Source organism: Corvus cornix, chromosome 1A, assembly GCF_000738735.6.
Source record: "Corvus cornix cornix isolate S_Up_H32 chromosome 1A, ASM73873v5, whole genome shotgun sequence".
Lineage (NCBI taxonomy): Eukaryota > Metazoa > Chordata > Aves > Passeriformes > Corvidae > Corvus > Corvus cornix.
In genome coordinates, this window is record NC_047057.1 from 67,676,621 (window position 1) to 67,697,616 (window position 20,996).

The 20,996-nt window shown below is 39.7% G+C and overlaps 1 protein-coding gene across 14 annotated transcripts in view; it reads right to left on the reverse strand.

Moving 5' to 3' along the window:
• Positions 1 to 20,996, reverse strand: part of SOX5 (SRY-box transcription factor 5) — a 613,556-nt gene that overhangs the window by 29,449 nt on the left and 563,111 nt on the right. For all 14 annotated transcript variants that reach the window (XM_039570312.1, XM_039570314.1, XM_039570311.1 and 11 more), the window contains 2 exons: positions 7,395 to 7,572; positions 2,019 to 2,164 (listed from right to left, as the gene is read on the reverse strand). In XM_039570312.1, the coding sequence (XP_039426246.1) occupies positions 2,019 to 2,164; positions 7,395 to 7,572 (324 nt within the window). The remainder of the gene's footprint in view (positions 1 to 2,018; positions 2,165 to 7,394; positions 7,573 to 20,996) is intronic.

Here is a 20,996-nt window from a genome sequence, read left to right on the forward strand (position 1 = left end):
AAAGTGCTTTTAATGGGCTTCCTGATCCAACCACAAGGCCTGCTTTGCAAGTATATAGAACTCAGGATGAAGGCTTCCTGTCCAAAAGGATTTGGTCGGTTGTCACTTGACAATTCCCAGCCAGCACAAGGGAGGAGAGGGGGGAGATAGGTAGAGTTCTCTCTGCTTTGGAGGATTAAAAAAAAAAAAAAAAAAAAAAAAAAAAAGGAAAAAGGGAAAAAAAAAGGGTACAGATGCTTTCTGAATTCAACCAACTGCTGTATCCACAGCTGAATTCAATGCGCTTAACAAATAACGGCAATTTAGCTATGCTTGCGAGGAATAGCTTGAGTCACTTTGCATTAGCATCTGGCTGAGTGTTAAAGTCATTTCTACATGGGGAGCAGAGAAAAGGAATTTCTGCTCCGAGCATCCTTTCAAGAATGCTTAAATATTTGAATATAAATTCCTTTGTGCTTGTGATCACTTCTTATATCTGACACTCTGCTTTTCCCTTTTCCCTTCTGGTGCTCTTCTCTGTGAAATGCCATAAACATGCTCTATCCCTTTCTTTCTCTCTTCCCATAGCAGCACCTCTTTCTTCTGAGACAGAGTGTATGTACTGCCAGATACCTATTACACTGACCTCTTTTCTCCTTCCCCTTCCTCTCCAGAAAGTGCATGAAATTGGAGTAATTTCTACACCACTGACACCCAGGATAGGCTGATGAAAAAAGTACAGCGGTGAGAGACTCACGTGTACATTTAACATTCATTACACAGGCTGCTGGCTTCTCACAGCTTATTGATCAAACTCCATCTAAAACCAGGGAAAATGGAAAGCTATCCAAATTAGCAATCTGCTCATTCTGGACGATACTGTTTGACTCACAAGCTTCTTAGGATGACTGGATTTCAAGTTCCTGCTAAACAGCTGATCATTTTTATTCAATCTATTTACCTGCCTGTCTCAGTGAATTGCACAAGACCTTACAGTGGAGGTGGTTTCAATAAAATGCAGTTGACACCAAATGTGACAACGGGGATCCTTGTACTGCACAATGACGGCTGTATCACCTCAGAAAATATTGCAGGGAAGGAGAGGAACAGAGGAGAAAGTCCTGCTAAGCACACGATGTTGAGATGCACACTAGAGTTGGGATGCGTATCTTAGGTGGCAGCATTATAAGGGCAACTCAGTATAAATGTGGCAGCAAGCACTGGCAGTTCTATTTATCCTCCATAAGCCAGGTTAGCACACAGAAGGACATCGGGCACTTACAGAGAAAAGCAGCAAATCACGACCTCACTGACACACATGACAGTTAGAGCCCATACAAATTTTACTAGAGAATATCCACTTTGTTGGTATTTTGTTATAGCACAGCTTTACAGGCCAGTACAAAAGCAGAAGGTGGTAAGGCCCATACATTCTGCTGCCTCTAAGCTTCACTGCAAATATTTGGTGCAGTTTGTGTTGTCAATTCTCTGCTTTTTCAATTTTGTTAAGTCATCTAACATGACATGACAGTGCTACATTGCAATGGTCACAAAATATCATATATGACAACCTCACAAGGCTAAATACCCAGAAGCTGAGCCTGAGTATCAGCAAAGCTTATGTTCCTAAAGAAGCTTGAGTATTTTCAAATCCAGCTCATCTCACAAACACATGTAAGCATTTCCATAAAGCAAGATTTCCACTTAGACTCAGAGATTTCCAAGATCACCTTCTCTTAATACATGTTGACAGGCTGGAACAGAGAATTAGTGGCCTCCAAAATTCTTGCGAGAGCTTTAACTATCTCTACCTCCTCCCCACTCTCACCCAGGGGTCTCCAGGCCTCTCTTTCATTTCATCTTTTGGTTGTGGTTTTCATTTTGCTTTTCACTTTTTTTGAACTATTCTGTTTCAAAAACAGGGAAGGAAAAATAGAGTGAGAAAAAGGAGGAAGAGAAGGGAGGAAGAACCTGGGTATCTGTGGGGAGAGGCAAATTCCTACTCTGACCCCTTTGCAGAAGGAGTCTGGGAAACTCACTTTTTCTGTCCTGCAGTTATTGAGACCCAGGCTGTTCACCACGGCCACCTTCCCATCCAGCACCTGCTGCTCCCTCCGAAGTTGCTCCTTCATCTGTCGGGCCTCCTGGATTGCCTTGGTAACAGCATCGTGGTCATTTAAATAACCTGATGACGTGATAGAAGAAAGGATGTCTTAAAAAAAGAAAGTTACAAGAAAACACTTTAGCTTTCATCAATGGAACGCAGAGTTTATCATTATTAATGAGAAAGAGTTAAAAGGCAATGCCCACAAACCTGTCAGTGCTCAGTAATTCTGTTGTTGTTATGATAGAGCCACCTGGACGTAAAGCATGAGAAACCTCGGTGCCAAAATACTCGTTCTTGCTATTTGATCCTATTAGTTTCAATATTTCCCTGACACTGCAGAGGTTAGCCCTGTGGTTTGTATGCAGCAGGATGTAACCGGATAAGAGTTAGGGGAAGCTTTGATCATGCCAGCAATCCCAAACTCTTAAAAATAGACTGTTTCATTCTTCCCCTTCTTAAAACTTGTGAATACATTAAAATAAACCACAGGTGGCGGTGGTTTGCTATACATATGAAATGCATAATGGCTGGGAAGAGAAACCTCATCCACTGAATGCTCCCCGCCACCACCTGTCATTCACAAATGTACAAGAAACCACAGCTACACGGACCTACATTCCCACTCCTATTCACGCTGCTAATAGTAGGTCAAATGTCCACTGTTTTGCCACAAATTTACAGCCTAGGGCTTAGCCTTGGTAGTCACTGCATTATTTCCTTTTAAAATGTTACAAGCATCACTAGCACAGCTAATACTATTTAATTTTAAATGTGACACTTCGTCATTTTTTTCCTTTAATGTACTATAGACCATACTTATTATGATCTGCATGTGATTTGTAGGATAGAATACTGATGGGAGACTCCAAGCCCTAGTCTGTTTTTTCAAATATTAAAGGAGAGGCTAATATCTATTGATCTCCCTCTCCCCCTCCACATCCCCACACGTGTGCACACACACACACACACACACACTTCTTTCTGTCTTTTAACTAGGGCATAAAAATGGCATAAAATGAATCTGTAATATGAAATTGCCCAGAAAAGGGACTTCTGTTTGTGACATGAGGCTAAATCTATCCAGATCCATTGGTGAATTGTGACAGATGGAGGGACTGTGAGACAGAAGGCAGGCACTAATCACACACAAAATGACCGGCTTGCCTCAACATGTTCCATGGATTCCAGCAAACTTTACACCCTAATCCATTTTTAGAACAAAAAACATCTGGGCCATAAATCCTCTAATCTGCCAAAACACGCTATTAAATCCCATGATTTGTTGAAAAACACTAAGATTAAAGAAAGGAAATATAAAATGGCTAACTGCCGTGTTAGGAAAGTGTTATTAATACTCTTTCTTTGTCTCAATTATGAATGTTCTGTTCCTAAAGAGCCTTGTCTAATCATGTCAGATTACACATCCTTGTTGTATTGCTAGACTCTTCTATCTGATCCACTGATTGCCAAAAAACGTAGGCCATTGTCTTGCTGCTTAAAACATTTCAGGGGAAGAAGCTGATGTCAGATTAGTTCAGTGCTGTGCTGCTGTCAGGATTTTAGTTTGATTTGGGCTTTTATTGTTTGTTTTTTTTTTTGGACTGCAGAAAGAGCAGGACTGGTACTCCCATCTTCCTTGGAGAGCAAAAGCTAGAAAGAAAAGTTTCTGTGTGGTTTGACTATTGTTAATTGTAGTGACAGCTAGTTTTGGCTAAAACCCCAGGAACCCTGAGAGTTTTATATGAAATAACTTGATCCACATTGCTTTTATTAAATGACCCAGTTCAGTAATTCCCAGCCAATGGAATTAGAGTAATTCCAGTTTTCCCAGCATAAGGAAGAATATAGTCTGCACCAGTACAGTGCTACCAGTCGATTTTGTTTTCATCTCCATTTTACCAACTTGCTTGGTTTCTTCCCCAGTTTGCATCTGCTAACCTTTGCATCTGAACAACCTTGCATGTAGTCAGAATAAATTAGAAAGGAAGGAAATAAACAAACAAACAGCAGTATTAGTGCTGCTTTTGCTCTTGTCTAGGTATAATACTTTCAATCTGTAAGAGAGCCAAATTTGCCTAGGAACTGGAATGCATGCCCTTCTCCAGACTATTTGGCTTTTCCTGAATACTGCTATCTTTGAGACAGTTTGGCACATGACAGTGAATAAAAGCAAGCACTCCTTATGTTTTTCAGTAGCTGCCAAGATGCTGGTGTGCAGGGAAATGATTAATATAGAAGCGAGTTGAATGTAAATTATTGTTGTTTAGGGTAGGTGGTGAATTACTGACAGAGAGGGGAACTGCATTACATAAAATGCACTTAGTTCCAAGGATTGCCAAACTAGCACAGAGATGTTGCAGATAATGGCAAAGAGCAGAGAGAAGTTGTTTCTGTTTTTAGTACACGGACATATGCCTGTTCCCAAAAAGAAATGCTTGGATTTAAAGTCATACATGAAGCCATGACATTTGTGACTGCTCAGTCTGCAGCACAATTTATACACTATAGGGATAGCTCTGGAAAGGGTTGTGGAGCTGTATGCCTGAGTGCAGCTATGCTGATAATCTCTGAGGCTCTGAGTTCATGTCCTCCAAAGAAAACTGAACAAATACACAGGTATTTCTCCATGTCATGGGGTCCAAGGAGCCTGAAGAACTGCTTTCAGAGAATGGTTTTAATTTGAAGTTACTGGTGGTGAAAAGTGACAGCTCAGCCACATCCCAGCAAGGTGGGCTGTGCACACCTAGGAGAGACAACTTGTGCCTTGTGCTGACAGCTCCAATCTTTCCAGTGGTGGAGGTAACTGACTGACAAATGACTGAGTGTTTCCCAGTGACTTTTTGTAGAGGGATTTATCACTCAGGATTAGAAAGTGATGCAGTTTCCCTACCGTGTCAGGGACCTTTGCAGCTTTGCTAAAAACGCTGTCAAAATTTTTCATGGTGTAGCTCCTGCTGGAAGGTGACTTGAAATTTCATGCTCACTTCAAGATCACCAAATAGTTTCATCATGGCAATGAGTCCTACTTGCTGTAACTTCTGTTAGATCTGGCCTAGCAGTTAGCAGGAGACGCTGTAGGGTGTTCAGGAGCTTTTCTTTCTTGTAGTCTTCCAGTAAAGGATAAACCTTTGCTAGAAGTACACTGTGTCCATCCAGCTCTTGCACCAGTTAAAGACAGCTTATCTTACATATACAGCATGCACAGTGATACTGATCAGCAACCTCAAAAAGTCACTTTCTACCTTTGTAGCTGAGAGATGTACAGCAGTGAACTCCATGTCATTAACAATAACTTAAGTATGTTATCTTTTGCTCCACAGTTTTCCATGGTTTATTAATGGTATAACACATTAATTCTTCTTACAAGAGTGACCTTTAAAGCTCTATTCATCCTCACAGCTTTTATCCAATTACATTATCACTCATTAAAGGTACAGCATTTCAAAATCTGCACCTTGTTAAAAGAAGGAAATTGCAGGGGTCTCAAACCTATGGAAAATATCAGGTGTGTAGGGAAAGAAGATTGAAGAGGGGAGAACAAGCAATGTCTTGCCACTGAGATGTGAGTCAGATGCTTAACTTTCCATCAAAATATGATGCTCCCTCTACTTAAGGACAAAAAACCTAATGTGAAAAAATTGAAATTCGATGCATTGTGCATGGAGAACAGCAGGGTCAAGCAAATCAAAGATGAAATACATTATTATGTACCACAGTTAAAGAGTGTAGGGTTAATAACAATACAGACATTAACAATTAGTAATGTGATATTTAAAAAATATTTATATAATTGTAATGTGTCATACCAAATAAATTTCAGTGCATAGCACTGCTGTATCACAGACATAGCTTCTATTAGGTTTGACCTATGGCTTCTTTTGGGGTTTTTTGTGCTATCCCTGAAAGTGGCCAAGCAGGAGATGCTTTAGGAGAGGAACATGACAGACAGTAGAAAAAGTACATCTGCCTCACTTAATTCCTAAAACAGAGCTTCATTTACATAATGAAATCTTGATTCAGGTTATACTCAATCACATCATGGAGTACAACATTTCAGTTACAAGGATCAAGAATGGGGTGTGTACACATTTTCCCTATACACACAAAGAGCGGTCCCTTTAACACATCAGATTTATGAAATTACCACTAAGACTGTTATTATTTAGATAGTCTTTAGGCAAAGACATAATTTTGGCAGGAGGAAGAATTACACTATTTTCTGGAACAATGGTAAAACCAGACAGTCAAGACTTTTTGCAACATAAACCAACAAATTTCAGGTTTTTTTGAACGAACCTGGTGATTGCTTTGCTTATTACACCAAGGTAAAATAATATTCCATTCAGCATTTGGACAGACTAGGGACTAAACTTGTAATTTTGTAAAAGTTAAAGACTTTTAACTTCAAGGGATATTTTTGAAGGTTTATCCATCACTTTTAGATGACATAGTATACTATCATGGGTCTTCAATGACCACCATTAGACAGGTCACTGTCTTTAATGTGTGCCATTAAACAAACAGCATTTATTAACTTCTATTGATAAAGCAGCATCTGAAATAACATAGGTCTTCGTTTTCTGACTCTGTAAAAGTTAAGATACCCCTCCTGAAAGGAAAAGTCTCTGCGAGTTTCTTCACTGACACCAACCAACTGGAGTATTATGGTCAAACTGTGACAGCTCCTGGCCCACTGCCTGGCAGTGGCTGACAAAAACTCCCTTTCCATTAGGACCTATCCCTTGTTATGAGTGGGTGTCCTGGGGTGATGTTAGGAGGCTGCTTTATCCCTTAACCGTCCGCTCAACGCCCAAGGACGCTGTGCCATTAAGATGGACCCGGGGACAGGACTGGAGCCACGGACCCGAGGGGGCAGTTGAACAGCTCAACCCAACGGCTCGGGGGTTCCAGGGGCTCGGGGGGGAGTGAGCTGGGAGCACTGTGCTGCTTTTCTGGGTTTCCTTTGTGTTCCAGCTAGCTGGGAAAAGGTTCTGTTGGGTTTTTTTCTTGTTATTTTTTCCGCTTTCCTTCCCCTTGCCTCACTGCCTCCCTTCCCTCCTCGCCGGTCCGGAGAGCCCGCGGGGGTGGCCCCGGCTGGTCTGAGCCTGGGTGTCTGTTTCCTCTCAGGGAATTTGTTGTATTTTGAGGTTGTTTTTTCATTCTGTTCTACCCTGTTTTGTTTGTGTGTTTATAAACAGTTTGGTTCCCCACTTTCACTTCTTGTGACCCATTTGTCTCATTGACGGAAGGAAAGGGGAGGCCCTTTTCCCTTCGGAGGAGACACTTACTCCAGAGTGACTGAGCTCACCTATTGTGTTGGCTCTGGCCGAAGGACTCGCTAATGTTGCTGGCACGGAGGACTTTAGTGAACTGGCCCCACTGTTTATTCTCAGAGCTGGCATGTGAGGAGAGGTGGGTGATGTGGGAGATTTGCCATCAGATGTCTTGGGTTTGGCTGAAAGGTTCAGAGGCTGGGCCACTTCATCCTGTGACAAGCAGAGGAGAAAAGAATGTTATCACCAAACTGCTGTTGGCACAACACCGCCCAAGTGAAGACAGTGGTTTCAGCTCATTTGAACTTCTAAACCTGAGAAGTTGTATCATATATATGAAGATCAAATGTGATACCATCTTGTCACTCTAGTTTGGAACTGAAATGACTGATAAACTGGAAAATTAGTGTGACATGATTAGAGAACATCATCCATTTGCACTTTGCGTGAGAGCTGTCTCTGAAGAAATTATTCCCATCAACAAGACATTTGCTTCTATAATGAAAATAAAGAGGAACGTTACAGTTATATTTTATTTTGAATCTTATATTCATTAATGAAGTAAAAACTGAAGAGTATCTTCACTTAAAACTCGACCACCACTAGCCAAACTGGGCAAACAAGTGAATGGGGGTTCAGTTGGGTTTTTTTATGGTCTTTTTTTTCTTTTGCACCTTTTTCTTGAGGTTTTGTTTTGTTTTAACCTGTACTTTCCCTTGAACTTCCCAGACTTAGAATTCCAAGCACAAAAATACCATAGCAAATAAATACTTCTTTTCCACCTTAACAAAATCTGAGACAATAACCTGGATAATTCTGCACATAGCCCTAGAATTTTTATCTTTTGCAAAGTTGAATTTCTAGATTTCAGCAATTATTATTATAATGTGAAAATAGAAAAATTGGGTGACATTTTTTGAAGGGCAACTGAAATTATTCCTAAACCTGGCTTGATTACACAGAGTGACAGACAGTGCTATAAAAAACATTAAAATGCCAAGTAATGTATTTTTGTTTGACCAAAGTAAAATACAGTAAGGAAAAAAAACCAAAAAACCAACAGAGAAGGAAGAAAAGGATTTTCAACAAGGGGAGCATTTTAGAAGTGTTTTTAACTGACTTTCAAATAAGCAGAACTAATGCATGTGATGTTAGATCAAATCATCACATAAGAGCTTAGCTCTTGTCTGACACTGTAACTTAGGAGAGTCATCCTTTAGCTACAAAAAGTGTTACATCAGACAACTGGGTTTCAGCTCTAGGCACTGAAGAAACTGATTCTGATCTCCCTAAATTTAAGTATGTTTAGTTTTATAGAATCATTCCTGACTTACAACAATGCAAAGCTGAGTGAGATTAGACTCGTAATGTTTGAGTGTTTTACCACCAAAGTATCTGTAACTATCATGTAACACTGATTCTTTTCCACACAGGGCGGTGTGCTGCCATAAAGAAGGAATTTTATAGCTGCCTAGTGCTTGAGGAAGTATGATGTAGATGTCTCCAAACACAAGACAATTCTGAAAAGCACTGTCACGTAACTTTTCCGTTGCCTTTGAGCAAAGCACCTTTGTTAGATTTGATTATATTTCTCCATTTGGTTATATTTCTACACAGTTTTGTGATAGTCATAGCAGATAAACATTATCAGAGGCACTGTGGACAAAGCTGTCATCCTTAAAGTGATGTTGAAAGCCATCCTAGAGGCAACTTGTGCATAAAATAAATGGGAAAAAATCAATGCATAAAATTGCCTAAGGAGCCTACATACTGTACTCTCAGAAGTGAATTAGGTACCTAGATAGCAGAGTTCTGTTGATCTTCTAGGAGATTTAAGTTGCAGGGTTAAAAATGTCACAGTAAAACCAGTATTTGAGATTTTTAGAAGGGATTTGTTACTTTACAGAAATACAAATCCATTGTATTAGAATACAATAGATAAAAATAAGGATAAAATAAAATTAGAATAAAATAAAATACTAGCCAAATGGAAGGGGATTTGCTTTGCTGCTCCCCTGATTTCAATTAAAAAATAAAGGAATCTCACAACAGTCCAACTATAATGTTGTGAAATCAGTACTGAGTTAGTTGCATAAAAGTTTTAAGTACAAATGGGCCAACAACCCAACCAAATGCAGTGACCTTGTCCCAGACAAGGATCCCTGAATAGCAAAGTCATGTATTTGGAAGACAGCATGAGAAGCAAAGCAAACCTGCTCACAGACTTTTTTCAGTTCAATCCAAGAGGGGTTGGTTTCCACGTACATTCGATTCTTGACCTCTGCTGTAAGTCTCAACAAAAGGGGCTGATTAGTGTCAGATATGGTACTAAAAGCTGCAATGTGCTCTCTGCCTAAAGGAAGTCTGACTGAGAGTCGCACCAGTTCAGAAGGAGCAGCAGCTAGTCCCTGATGGGAATGGCTCTCACACACTGCAAAGGCAGCTTGGATTCCAACCTGCATCCTTACAATGAAAGGTTTTTTCAGTCTCATTCTTTTGCCTCAGCCCCTCAGCTATCCTTTCCCCATAAAGCTTATTTCTTCCCTCCTCTTGCTTCTCCCTTTTCTCAGCTCTTCTCTTCCCTTTTTTTTAAGCTGGTATGAAGGCAAGGCCATGTGCAAATCCAACAGTGGTTCTGATCTCGTTTAATGAGAGTTAGAAACACAGGAGGTGTTTTTTTCCCCATTGTAGGCATCAAGCAATGAGGCTGTCTGTGTTGTAACTATTCTTGGTAGTAAGAATGCTCTTCTTCATTCAAGTCAGCATAGCCTTCTCTGGAGCCAAGAAATATAAGGCCTTGTGGAAATAATAGAAGTCGACAGTTCCAGAGCTGATAAATGTCATTCCAAAGTGCCCCTTCATTAACTTTCATTGTGTGTTCAGGCTAATGGTAAATTAATCAGAGGTCACAGAAGCTTGGTTCTCATAAATGAGGATAAGTAAACCATTTTCAGCTATTATATGTATTTATAAAATGATACTACTTCACTGTTTGGTCTTCATAACATTTTTACTTCTGTTATTTCAAAGAGCATTCTCAAATCCTCGCTGGAAGTCAAATGCATTAAAAATTCAGTCAGACAATTTAGAAATCCTACATTGCATCACGATTTGGTAATAACTTCAGTCATTTCCTTTACAATAGTGGAACTACACTGATTTATTCCAAAGGACTCTAAAAAATATCTGGGGGACAAGTAATAACATACAATTGTGTTAAGTGTGAACATGACTGTTAGGATCTTCACTCCTATAATGTCAGTGAAACATTTTACTCTTTTCCCTTTCTGCAACCATAAATTCAAAATCCTCTGCTCTTCCAGCTTAAATCAAGAACTGTACTGTCTTCATTATTGATCTGAGCCTGTATAACCCCAAGAAGAATTAGGTATTAGTCTACCTTTATTTTTTAAGTATAAAATCTCCCAGCTAACATTCTGCCACTTTACAGATTAGCAGAATTCTCCCAACCATGCCAGGGCTGTGTGTAAGACAGCTTGGGCAAGTAAGAGACATAAAAGATAAAAAACAGATGTAGCACCTTCAGGTAGATGGTATCTTTCAACAGCCAGGAGATTTGATTTTATGCAGTGGATCACAGAATCTAGAATTACTCCCTGCACTCAGTTTTTATTAGAGAAAGTATTGATTGGTCCCTACCTTTTTTTTGAAATGCACCTATTCTAAGATGACATTGATAAGGTGGGTTTTTTTCCCAAGCCAATATTTTTTAAAGAGTTAAAGTCAAACATTTATTTATATATCAGCCAAAACAATTAATGCTGAGACTAGAGGACATTGAGACCCAAAAGGCTTGTAATAATACAAACACAGATGTGATGAAAGTAAAATATGATCTTGATTAAAGGTTATGAAATGGCTCTTTTAAAGTAGCACATTTGTCTTACAAAACAAAACACACACACGCACACACACAAAATAAATGTAGAGAATAAAGCATAAGCAAAACCACATGAAGGAGGGCTAATAAAATGTACCCACAGAAAGCAAAGCATTGGTAAAGAGATTCCCATCCCTTGTATCACAGTTGTGTCAGAACAGCTGCTGTTTGAGGGAGAACTGATTTGCTTCCCAGGATTGGAGGACTCATTAACCAGAACTTGAATTCAGGGAACTTTAAATCCTTGATTTCCTCTAGATTTTTTTCACAGCTCTATCTAGGTATTTGAGTAAAGAAAGAACCCTTCACCTACACCAGAATTTGGGGGTTAAGTAAAACATTCAAGACCTGTATTTTGTAGCTTCACTCAACCTGGATTAGTATAACTTTGAGCAGTCATATTTTAAACTTTAGACACAGAAAATCTCCAAGTTTAAGTGCCTGACATGCAACACATAAACAGAAACGCTGCTGGCAAGTTGAGTGTGGATCACACTGTTTTTATAATGTTTGTATGGTCCTTTGAAAAGGTAAAATGCTAGGTTAACCCAAAATGCTTATTAACATGGGAGGAAAAAATGAAAGAAAGGGAAAAGGAAGAGATTTGGCCACAGTCATACAGTGACAGTGGCAGAGCTTCAGACAGACCCAGGAATTCTGACTCGCAGTCACCAATCTTGAAATAGTTGGCTGAAATGATGTCTTTTCTAATCTTTCCATCATGCTGTCTCTATTTACTTCTTCCTAGGATAAAAGGTTAATTCATCTCTATGGAGAATAGATATGGAAAAAGAAGAGGATAAAATCTGATTTTGAGAAACCATCTAAACCATTTATTAAAAATGGTACTATTTTAACACCAAGAACTGAATAAAAGACTGATAGCCCACATGAATGAACCAGCCTCAGAGAATGAAAAAAGGGTGGTGTGGGGGTGGGGAGTGGTGCTGAAGAACCCAGACGATTCATTAGGATTTGATAATCTCACTCCTTTTCACATATTTTAAGATTAGTGCACTATTAAAATACAGTTACTGAATTATTGTACTGTCATTTAAATCCAAGTGCTGGATCCCACTGTGGCATGTGCTGAAAGTCCAGGTTGCAGGGTTTATTACAAAATCATGAACTACTCTGGGTATCATCTGACTGGCAATACAAATGTGCTTAAATGACCTGGCATAAGCACAGCCCAGCCTGCTATACTAAAGAGGCTTTTCATGACCTCTGGGAACACATTCACCACATCTTGCTGCCTATTTAAATGACCTTGACAGTACAAATTACTGCCAAATGAGTTAGAAATAAGAAGTCAGGGAGGGGGGTTTCTAAAAGATTGCCTCTGCCACCTCACCAGAAACAAAGTCTTATACCCACACCCTGGTTCTGTTTCCTGGAGATCTTGATTTCAATAGAAATGCAAAATATGGAGCACTCACTGGCATGTCTGGGGCAGAAGACAATGACGCTATTGTTGCCCACTGAACAATGCAGCCTCAGTGGCTTATCCCGTCTCCTGCTTATCCAAAAATGTCTAACCAAAATACATAAGAAACCGAGGTGCAACAGCAGAGATGCAAAGAAAATCCTCTGGAATCAGTGTCCCTCAAGACTACAGTTGTCCACACACTTACACAAAGACACTGGCAGCTTCCTTCACATCCCCTTCCCTTCTTCTGAAGCCACTCATGGTGAAACTATCAGTGGTGATAATAAGAAGCCAAGAGGTAAAGGCAGTTGTGAAACATGTTGTATAAATGAACCATGCTGCTGATATTATCCTCACTGATGAAATAATTGTATTAAATTAAGCAGGGATGTTCACATGACAGGATGGGTGAATTAGATAATGCTCATCTGCAGCTGTACCTCCTCCTGCCACATTCTCAAGTTTTGATTAAGAATAATGTGTCCCTTCCTGCAAAGGTGGAAATTTCTCTAACTACGTAGAAAAACAGATACAAGACATAAAAATAGGTATCTTGGTTATGATACAGTAATAAACACAACAGAATTATTCTTCAGGTTCAGAGAAGTCGCTTTATTGTATTCTTGCCCACAAGTTTCAGCACCAAAAGTAGAAGGCTCTGGTTAGAAAGGAAAAGGCACTAAAGAAAAGGATGAGGGCAGGTATAAGGAACAACTGTGTTCTTTCCTACTGATTCTGCAAAGTGCACAGACCTTTACTTCTGTGATGGTGCAGAAAGATGTCTGCCTGGATTTTTTTCTATACCCAGAGCAGCTTTTTCTTTTCTTTTTTTTTTTTTTTTTTAATGGGGTTGCTTTGCTGAGTATCTTTTCCTGAGTGAGTTTCTCTCAGAAGGCAGGTACTTTCTGGACTCAGGGTATGTTATCCAACCAAAGTTAGTACTTTACTGATACTGCCCAAATACTCTTCTTCATGGGACTCGAAACAAAGGGGGAAACTGAGCTGCCTCATACTCGTGACAAATATTCTTTCTCTTTTCTGGTCTGCTTATATTTATGAATAAATTACTCCCAAAGGCTGATTTATACACTAGGAGGATTATTGCACAGTCTCCATTCTTGTTCACAGAGAAAACTGGTGTAGGAACATAGTAAGTGAATCTGTTTTGTTACACCTGGGACAGAGAGGACTTCTCCCCCAGTCTTCTTTTGCAACCCTAGGGACTCTCAGTGAGGATATTCTCTGGGGACTTTTTCCTCTCAGAGAGATCCCTAACATCCTCCCCTTCCTTTTTTCTTTACAGGAAGCCTAGCTGCCAGGAAAGAAGTCAGCCGTCGTAAAGACTAATTTACTGCCCTGGAAACACCAAGCTTTGATTTTGTCTGGTCTGCATGTTGTCACAGTAAAAAACAGAGAGCTGCTGGGTGTTTTTCGCTTTGTATTTAGCAGTGTTGTTTCCCAAAGTTGTATGCAGAATTCCCAAACAGATATAGGAAGAACAAAAGAGCAGCATGCAAAATGACCTGTTTATGAACATGGCAGGCCCTGGATGACTCCTTCTCCTCCACGCCACAACCTTTGTATGCAATGCACAGCACTTATTCTGTAGTACCTATTCTATAAGCCATGGAATACAGATGCTGAAATAATAGAGGAGAAAATACAAAAGTCTAGGATCATTTTACTCCTCCTGCTATCTCAGACATGGAAGAGTGGGATGTTGCAGTTACAGGGCAGCCTAAAAGCAGTGTCTGGGGAGAGAGTTATGGAACTGCTCTTCAAAGTCTCTATCCATTGATGACCTGGGGTAAAGGCCTTCCTTTTGTGTAGCATCTGGTCAGACCTCTGCACACAGAAGCAGCTCTTTAACGGTCTTCAGGAAAGACTGCACTGGGATCTTGCCCTTTGGGGTCTTGTGGAGCACAAGGCAGGCTGCTTGGCCAACAGAATACACCAGGACATGCAGCTTAGCAAAATGAACAGACTGGTACATGTTTACCCAAAATTCATTTGTTTAGTTTCACAAATCTTCAGAGACACATCCTCCAAACCACACTTGCAGCTTCTGGCTGGCTTTGGACTGTCAAAATGCCCAACCATCCTTGTGAACTCTGCTAGTAATCTCCACAGACAAATAGCACAATGTGTTTGAGGAAAGCAGCCAGTATGAGATTTCTAGGCTAATTTTCCTTGATCACGAGTTTTCAGTCACAACAACCTCTAGGGAAACCTGATGACTTATGGATGCTTATCCCAATCCAGATCCAAACTTCAAGCATTCGTTTTCATCCACACAGAAGTAAATTACTTAGTCCTATCACCATTATTCTTCTACTTGGGCATTTGCTCTTCTGTTTGACAGGAACCAGCAGAAGTGAGAGTTGCTCACCACATTGCTGAGGACCCAGTAAAAGGATTTTCAGTACAGCATGAAACAAAACTGCAGGAACAAAGAGCTTTTAATGTTTACTTGCACCTCATAACGAAAATCTCCTTCCCATTCAGCATCTCTAAGTGAGTGAAAATTTAACTCAGCAGCCTCATATACAAAAAAGCCTCAGTGAAGCTGCTTCTGAGCAAATCTTGCCAGGTTGGTCCTGAAAAGAGAAGGGTCCATGTTGAGTAAAGATGAAACATGAGCCAGTGCAGAAGGACTATTCACTTGGGATCCTCCTCATCTGTACTTCACGCCAAACTTGGGTCCTGCTGTTAGCTTTTTGCATCTAATTATTGTTCAGCTGAATTTCTCACATCACTGCTGCACCTGTTTATTTGGTATAATGCTATTAATGAAGCGCTTAGGTCAGAAGCTCAAGTCAGAGGCTAAGCAGGAGGAGTGATTTAGGCACAGGTCAGCAGGGACTGACACAGACACTGCAAATCTGCAGGGGAAGATGACAACCAATTTTTCACAATTTTAACCATGAAAATCACATTACATGTGGTAAAAATCATTAGAGAGGATCACAAAATCGTGGGGGAAAGGAAGGGAAAGGATTCTTCCTAGGAAGAATTCTTCTCCCAAATTGCCCCCACTGAAATACAAGGCAACCAGTAAAGTGCAAGAGGGGGAAAAAAAAAATCACTTCTCCAGTGTACCATAGGAATTATTAATTAATTAGAGCTCATAATTACTCTGACAGCTTTTGCCTTATTTTACAACTGGGAAGAATAAGGCACAAAGTGGCTAAACGATTTGTCTAATCTCACACAGTGAGTAAACAGCTAAGTCATAAGGAAGAACAGAGCCACTCTTCCTCAGAGCAGTGTTTGGGAGTTTCTTTGATACTGTACTGAACCTCCTAAAATGTCCAGCTGCTTAATAAGAAGCTGCAAAAAAAGTAGACAGAGGTCAGACAGTTTGATCTGTGCTTATGTATTCCTGAAGTTGTGCTGGGTAGAAACTGTAGTGGTCTGTGCCCCCGTTAATTTTTTTTTTTCTTTAAAGTCCTTTCTGCATAATTCTGTCCCAATACAACCCAGAAGGCTGAACGTGTGGAGTTGTGTCCTTATTAATGCCTCTCCCACCTATAACAAGTCTGTTTAAAAAATGGAAATAGACATTGGACTGGATTTTGTTACTGCCTAAACTGAACCTCAAGTCACCACCTTCCAACGAATAATCCCCAGTAAATGTTACGCAGAATGAACAGCAATAAAAACAACAACACCTGAAAGGACGGGGAAAGACTTGGAAGGAAATAAAACAAGGATCTGCAAAGCCAAACAGCATTACAAACTGGAACATTTTAAATGAACAACAAGAAAACAGAAGCCACACTGATCAAAGCCTCCCACCTCCTCTCTGTGGTGGATGACACCTTCGCTGGGAACACACCACCACCTCTAACCCCACACCTGCAAAAGGAATTAATTTCAAAAAGAATACAGACCAAAGTGAACCATATCAAAACAAATTAGCAACAGACCCCTCCTCCTGCTGTGGTCAGACAGGAGAGGCAAGGATGCTGCATAGTTGCTAAGATTCAGGGGAAAAAAAGACAAAACAACTCCCCCCCCCCCCCCCCCCCCCCCAAACCCAGCTGTTGAAAACTTTAGAAGAAACAAGTCCAAAGACCTTGAAAGAAAAGATATTTCAAACAGCTTGGACAACTGGCAGGGGGCTAAGAAATTCCTTTTCAGAAAACACCTGTGCTTTCTCTGACTTTGGATATCTCTATGTAGCCTAGGTAGATTTTTCACTAAGAGAGGCAGCAAGTACAGCCCTATGAATATGTAGTGCAAAGATAACATATACTGTATTTATTTATAGATACACACAACTGCAACAAAAATGTCAAAATATGTTTTGCAACTGTAGATATGACCTGCTTGACAATTTGTTTTTCCAACTAATAGCTTTTCAAAAGAAAACTATCAACGCAAAGCTCATCTGTCTTTAATAGTTGCGTGCTATTAACAAAATCCTAGATCACTGAAATCAAAATGATTTTACAACCCAGTCTTGCTGGATATCTTTATGTTTCTCCTCCTTTTAGCAGGAACATGAAATCTAATCAGCAGTTGCAGAAACTGGAGGGAGTTTAAGGTACTGTAGGGAATGTTCAAAGCCAACACATGCTCCTTCAGTAAATACTGCACTCACAGAAGAATTTGTTTAATATTTATACCCCATCCATGATCCCACATGTGGGGTCAACTACTTGAGAGAACACTTGTTGGGAATGGTTGGGAATTATTGCAGTCATGCCTTTTTTAATTGCTGATTCCTTAGGTCATGCCAAAGAGATTCAGTTTCAGTTCCTGACTTTCAAACAAACTTTCTCTGTGAATCTGAGTGAGTTGCTCCTCATCTAACCTTCTGTACATGGCCACTAACATCTTTGTGAAGTTATCATAAAATATCACCAAATATAAATTCTAGTGTTTTGCACAAGAGCACATGGCTACAGAAAGCAAAGGGTGAGCTCTTTGTCTCAATTCTCTTACAAAATTGGAGACAATACAACCTTTCACCTATGAAAAACGGTTTATTCTATGCAAACTGGGCATACATCAGACATGAAACTGCACGGGGACACCACCATTTTCAACTCTTTAAGTTTAGTAAGTACTATTGATATATATTTATATATCTTTATCTGTATCTCTCTCTATACATCTAGACATATATATACATATTGACCATACCTATTTCTATTATTATTTGCTGCTGAATGCAGAATACAAGCAGAAGAGTGTTGAAGAAATATTCAGCCCCCCTTGGTGCACAGACTTCAGATCCTATTCCTGATTCATACCAGCAGAAATGAAACCACCATCAGGACCAGTATTGGGGCCAAATTGCTGGCAGGCACAATGAACCACTAATTGGTGGATTCATTAGTAAGACTCATAGTTTGTCCCCATGAGATGCTGAATACTTTCAGCTCCTTTCAAAACCTTGCATCTTAGAAATTAAAATTAACAACTGCAAACTAGTATTTTTGTTACACTGTAGAAACTCAGCAGGAATTTGAAGTCAGATCACAGGAATGCCAAAACTCTATTATGTAAAATTAGGCAGATTTTTATCTACCATTTCCCTGTTAATTCTGGAGAACACACATGCATCCACACACAATAGCTACTCCATGCTGTTCCTCAAGCCTAAAAAATTGGTTAAAATAGTTTTTGTAATGCTGAAAGAAGACTGCCTCACAAAATACCTTTCAAATCCCCCAGCACTACACCATTAAGACAAACCTATTCTTTTCAGACATATAACAAATGTCTATTTAAGAACACATCCAAATGCATTTCCATCACTCAGCCAGAACATTCACCTCCCAGAAGCTAACACTGTAAGAGATGGAAAGAGAGACAGAGAGAGAGAGAGAGAGGAGACCTTTAGTCCACCTACTGGCTTCACTGAAGGCAGTGAATCCAGCTCTAGCTCATTTCAAGTAGGTTCATCTGTGTCAAAGGTTACCCACGAGCTATTTCTTGATGATTTATAGCTGATGTCTACAGATCTCCTTTTATTTTAATGATGACTTCAATACAGATGTTAAGACATTCTTTGTCTTCACAAAAGTGTATGAGAGGGAAGTTGACATCTTAAAAAAGGAACTTCAAGAGACTGATTCGCTTTTTCTGAACAGGGCCAGCAGCTCTGGGCAGTTTTTATATCTTATCAAGAAAAAAAAAAAGGAAAAAAAAGCCCTCTTCATCCTTTTCTTACTACTTTTCTATACTAAAGCTGCTATGTTTCTGTGACTTTTTCTCGGCACAAATCCTAGAGCATTGACTCAATGCTTATGTGACCAGTTAATTATCATCAAGACAAGACACTGGGACACTTGGTAAGCATAAGATAATTTTATCTCTTCACCAGTAATAACATATATTTATATAGCATTATTTTGCTCTGCTTGAGCCCAGAGCGATTTACAAAGCGAGTCCCAAAAGATTCCATCATGGGAATCCTTCCACCCAGCACTGAACCACAATCATTTGGGGGTGAGGAACAACAGCACAGGAAAAGCATTAGCAGGACATACTGCATCCATTTGAAATTTCAGATATCATGCTGGTGAAACTGCTGAGAGTTGTCCAAATGTGAGATTGTTTTTAACCTCAACATTAGTCTGCGTGTGTGAGTGTGCACAAGGTCTGTATGTATGTATGTGTTGAATTCTCCTGACCCCATATTTGGTCTGTGCCTTTACAGAAATGTTGAAAGTATGGGCTATCTACCCATTTATGACAAATAATAAGTGGACAGAGATAAATTAATTCATCTCCGAGTTTTAATTGCAGACTCTATTTTCTGTGGACATTTGAAACTAGGATAAGAGCACCAAGAAAGGGGAAGAAGATCATTTCAGAGAAGACTAAGACTATTGGAAATAAGCACAAAAAGGGGTCATTCTGATCTGCAAGCAAAGCAGAAAAAAGCCAAGAGTTTTTATTAGCAGAGCTCAAGATTTACCAAGGCAACCAACAAGCTAAATTCAAAATATATTAACTTACAGCTGTAACCTGAAGCCTATACAGCTCTTAGCATGGCTAAAGATAAAAATAATCAGTGACCTGGAATGACTGCTCTCCCTGAGAGCTACCTTTCAAAAGAAAGAAATTCACAAGAACCCACACAACAAAAACACTCTCCCGAATTGCTACATACATATGTTTTCTTCCTGATTGTACACTGAATTAAAGCTGCTTTACTAATCCTGTCACTGTATTACTCCCCTTTCCAGTACACTGCTTCGCAGCTTTCTCTGGAGCATTCTGGAGATGAATAAATGCACCCCTGAAACTCAACTTTAGAAAGCTTTTTGTGCCAATTTTCCCATGGATATGTCATGTTGGGTTGTGTTTGTCACTGTGCAGCTCCTGCTGTGTTGTGTTAGCTGGAAGTCACATAACACGATGTGGCTTATCCATGACGTGAGATGTCACTGCCCGTCACGTCAGCTGAGAGCCTGTGACAAACTCCTGTGCTTCATCTCCACATACACACACAGGCCCCTTGCTTTGAATCCATAAGCAGGTGCTGACACAGCCACTCAAAAAAGTTGAAGGAACACTAATAACTTATGAAATAACTCAAAAGTTACAATACTTCTGTAACATCGTGATTCAAAATTGAAAAACTTTCTCTGCACTGTTCCCATTAGAGACATGGTCTTCCCCTCCATGCACTCCATGTGTCAACATACTCAGAAATCTTTTATCAAACACTTTTTTTCTAAGATTTTTTTACCAGTTCTGGCAATAACTTATCTTTTCTTTAAAAGCAGCAGGGAAAATGTAGCAACTTGAAATGAAACAAACAGAAACTAAACTCATTCATTAGCACAAAAGGTGCACATTTGAATTCACAGTCTGACAGCATTAATGGATAAAGACACATGATCAAAACTGAAATTTTAAACTGGTTTCATATGTTAAATCCTGTCAAATTACACAAAAATCCAAAGTGGTTTGTTGTATCAGCTTGTCTGCCTCAGATGATCTTTGGATACTCCCGAATGTTCTCTCTGGATACTGCTGAAGCACTTTACTGGGAGATTCTACTAGTAAAAAGTCTAATTCTGCTGTGAAGTATTTATGCCTTAGCAGAATTGTCAACATGAAATCTTCTATGATTTGAGACTGAAAATTAATTCCACTTGAATAAAATAGTAACTCACAGATTAATTTTCTTAGCTGCTTTCCAAGCCTTTGAGATACACTTATACCAATCTCTAAATTTCAGGCACGACAACGTGAAGCTTTTTTTTAAATGAAATTCTTACATACTCACAAGACTTCAGGACCTTGGACCTTAAGGAAGCTATCCATTATAAAATCACAACA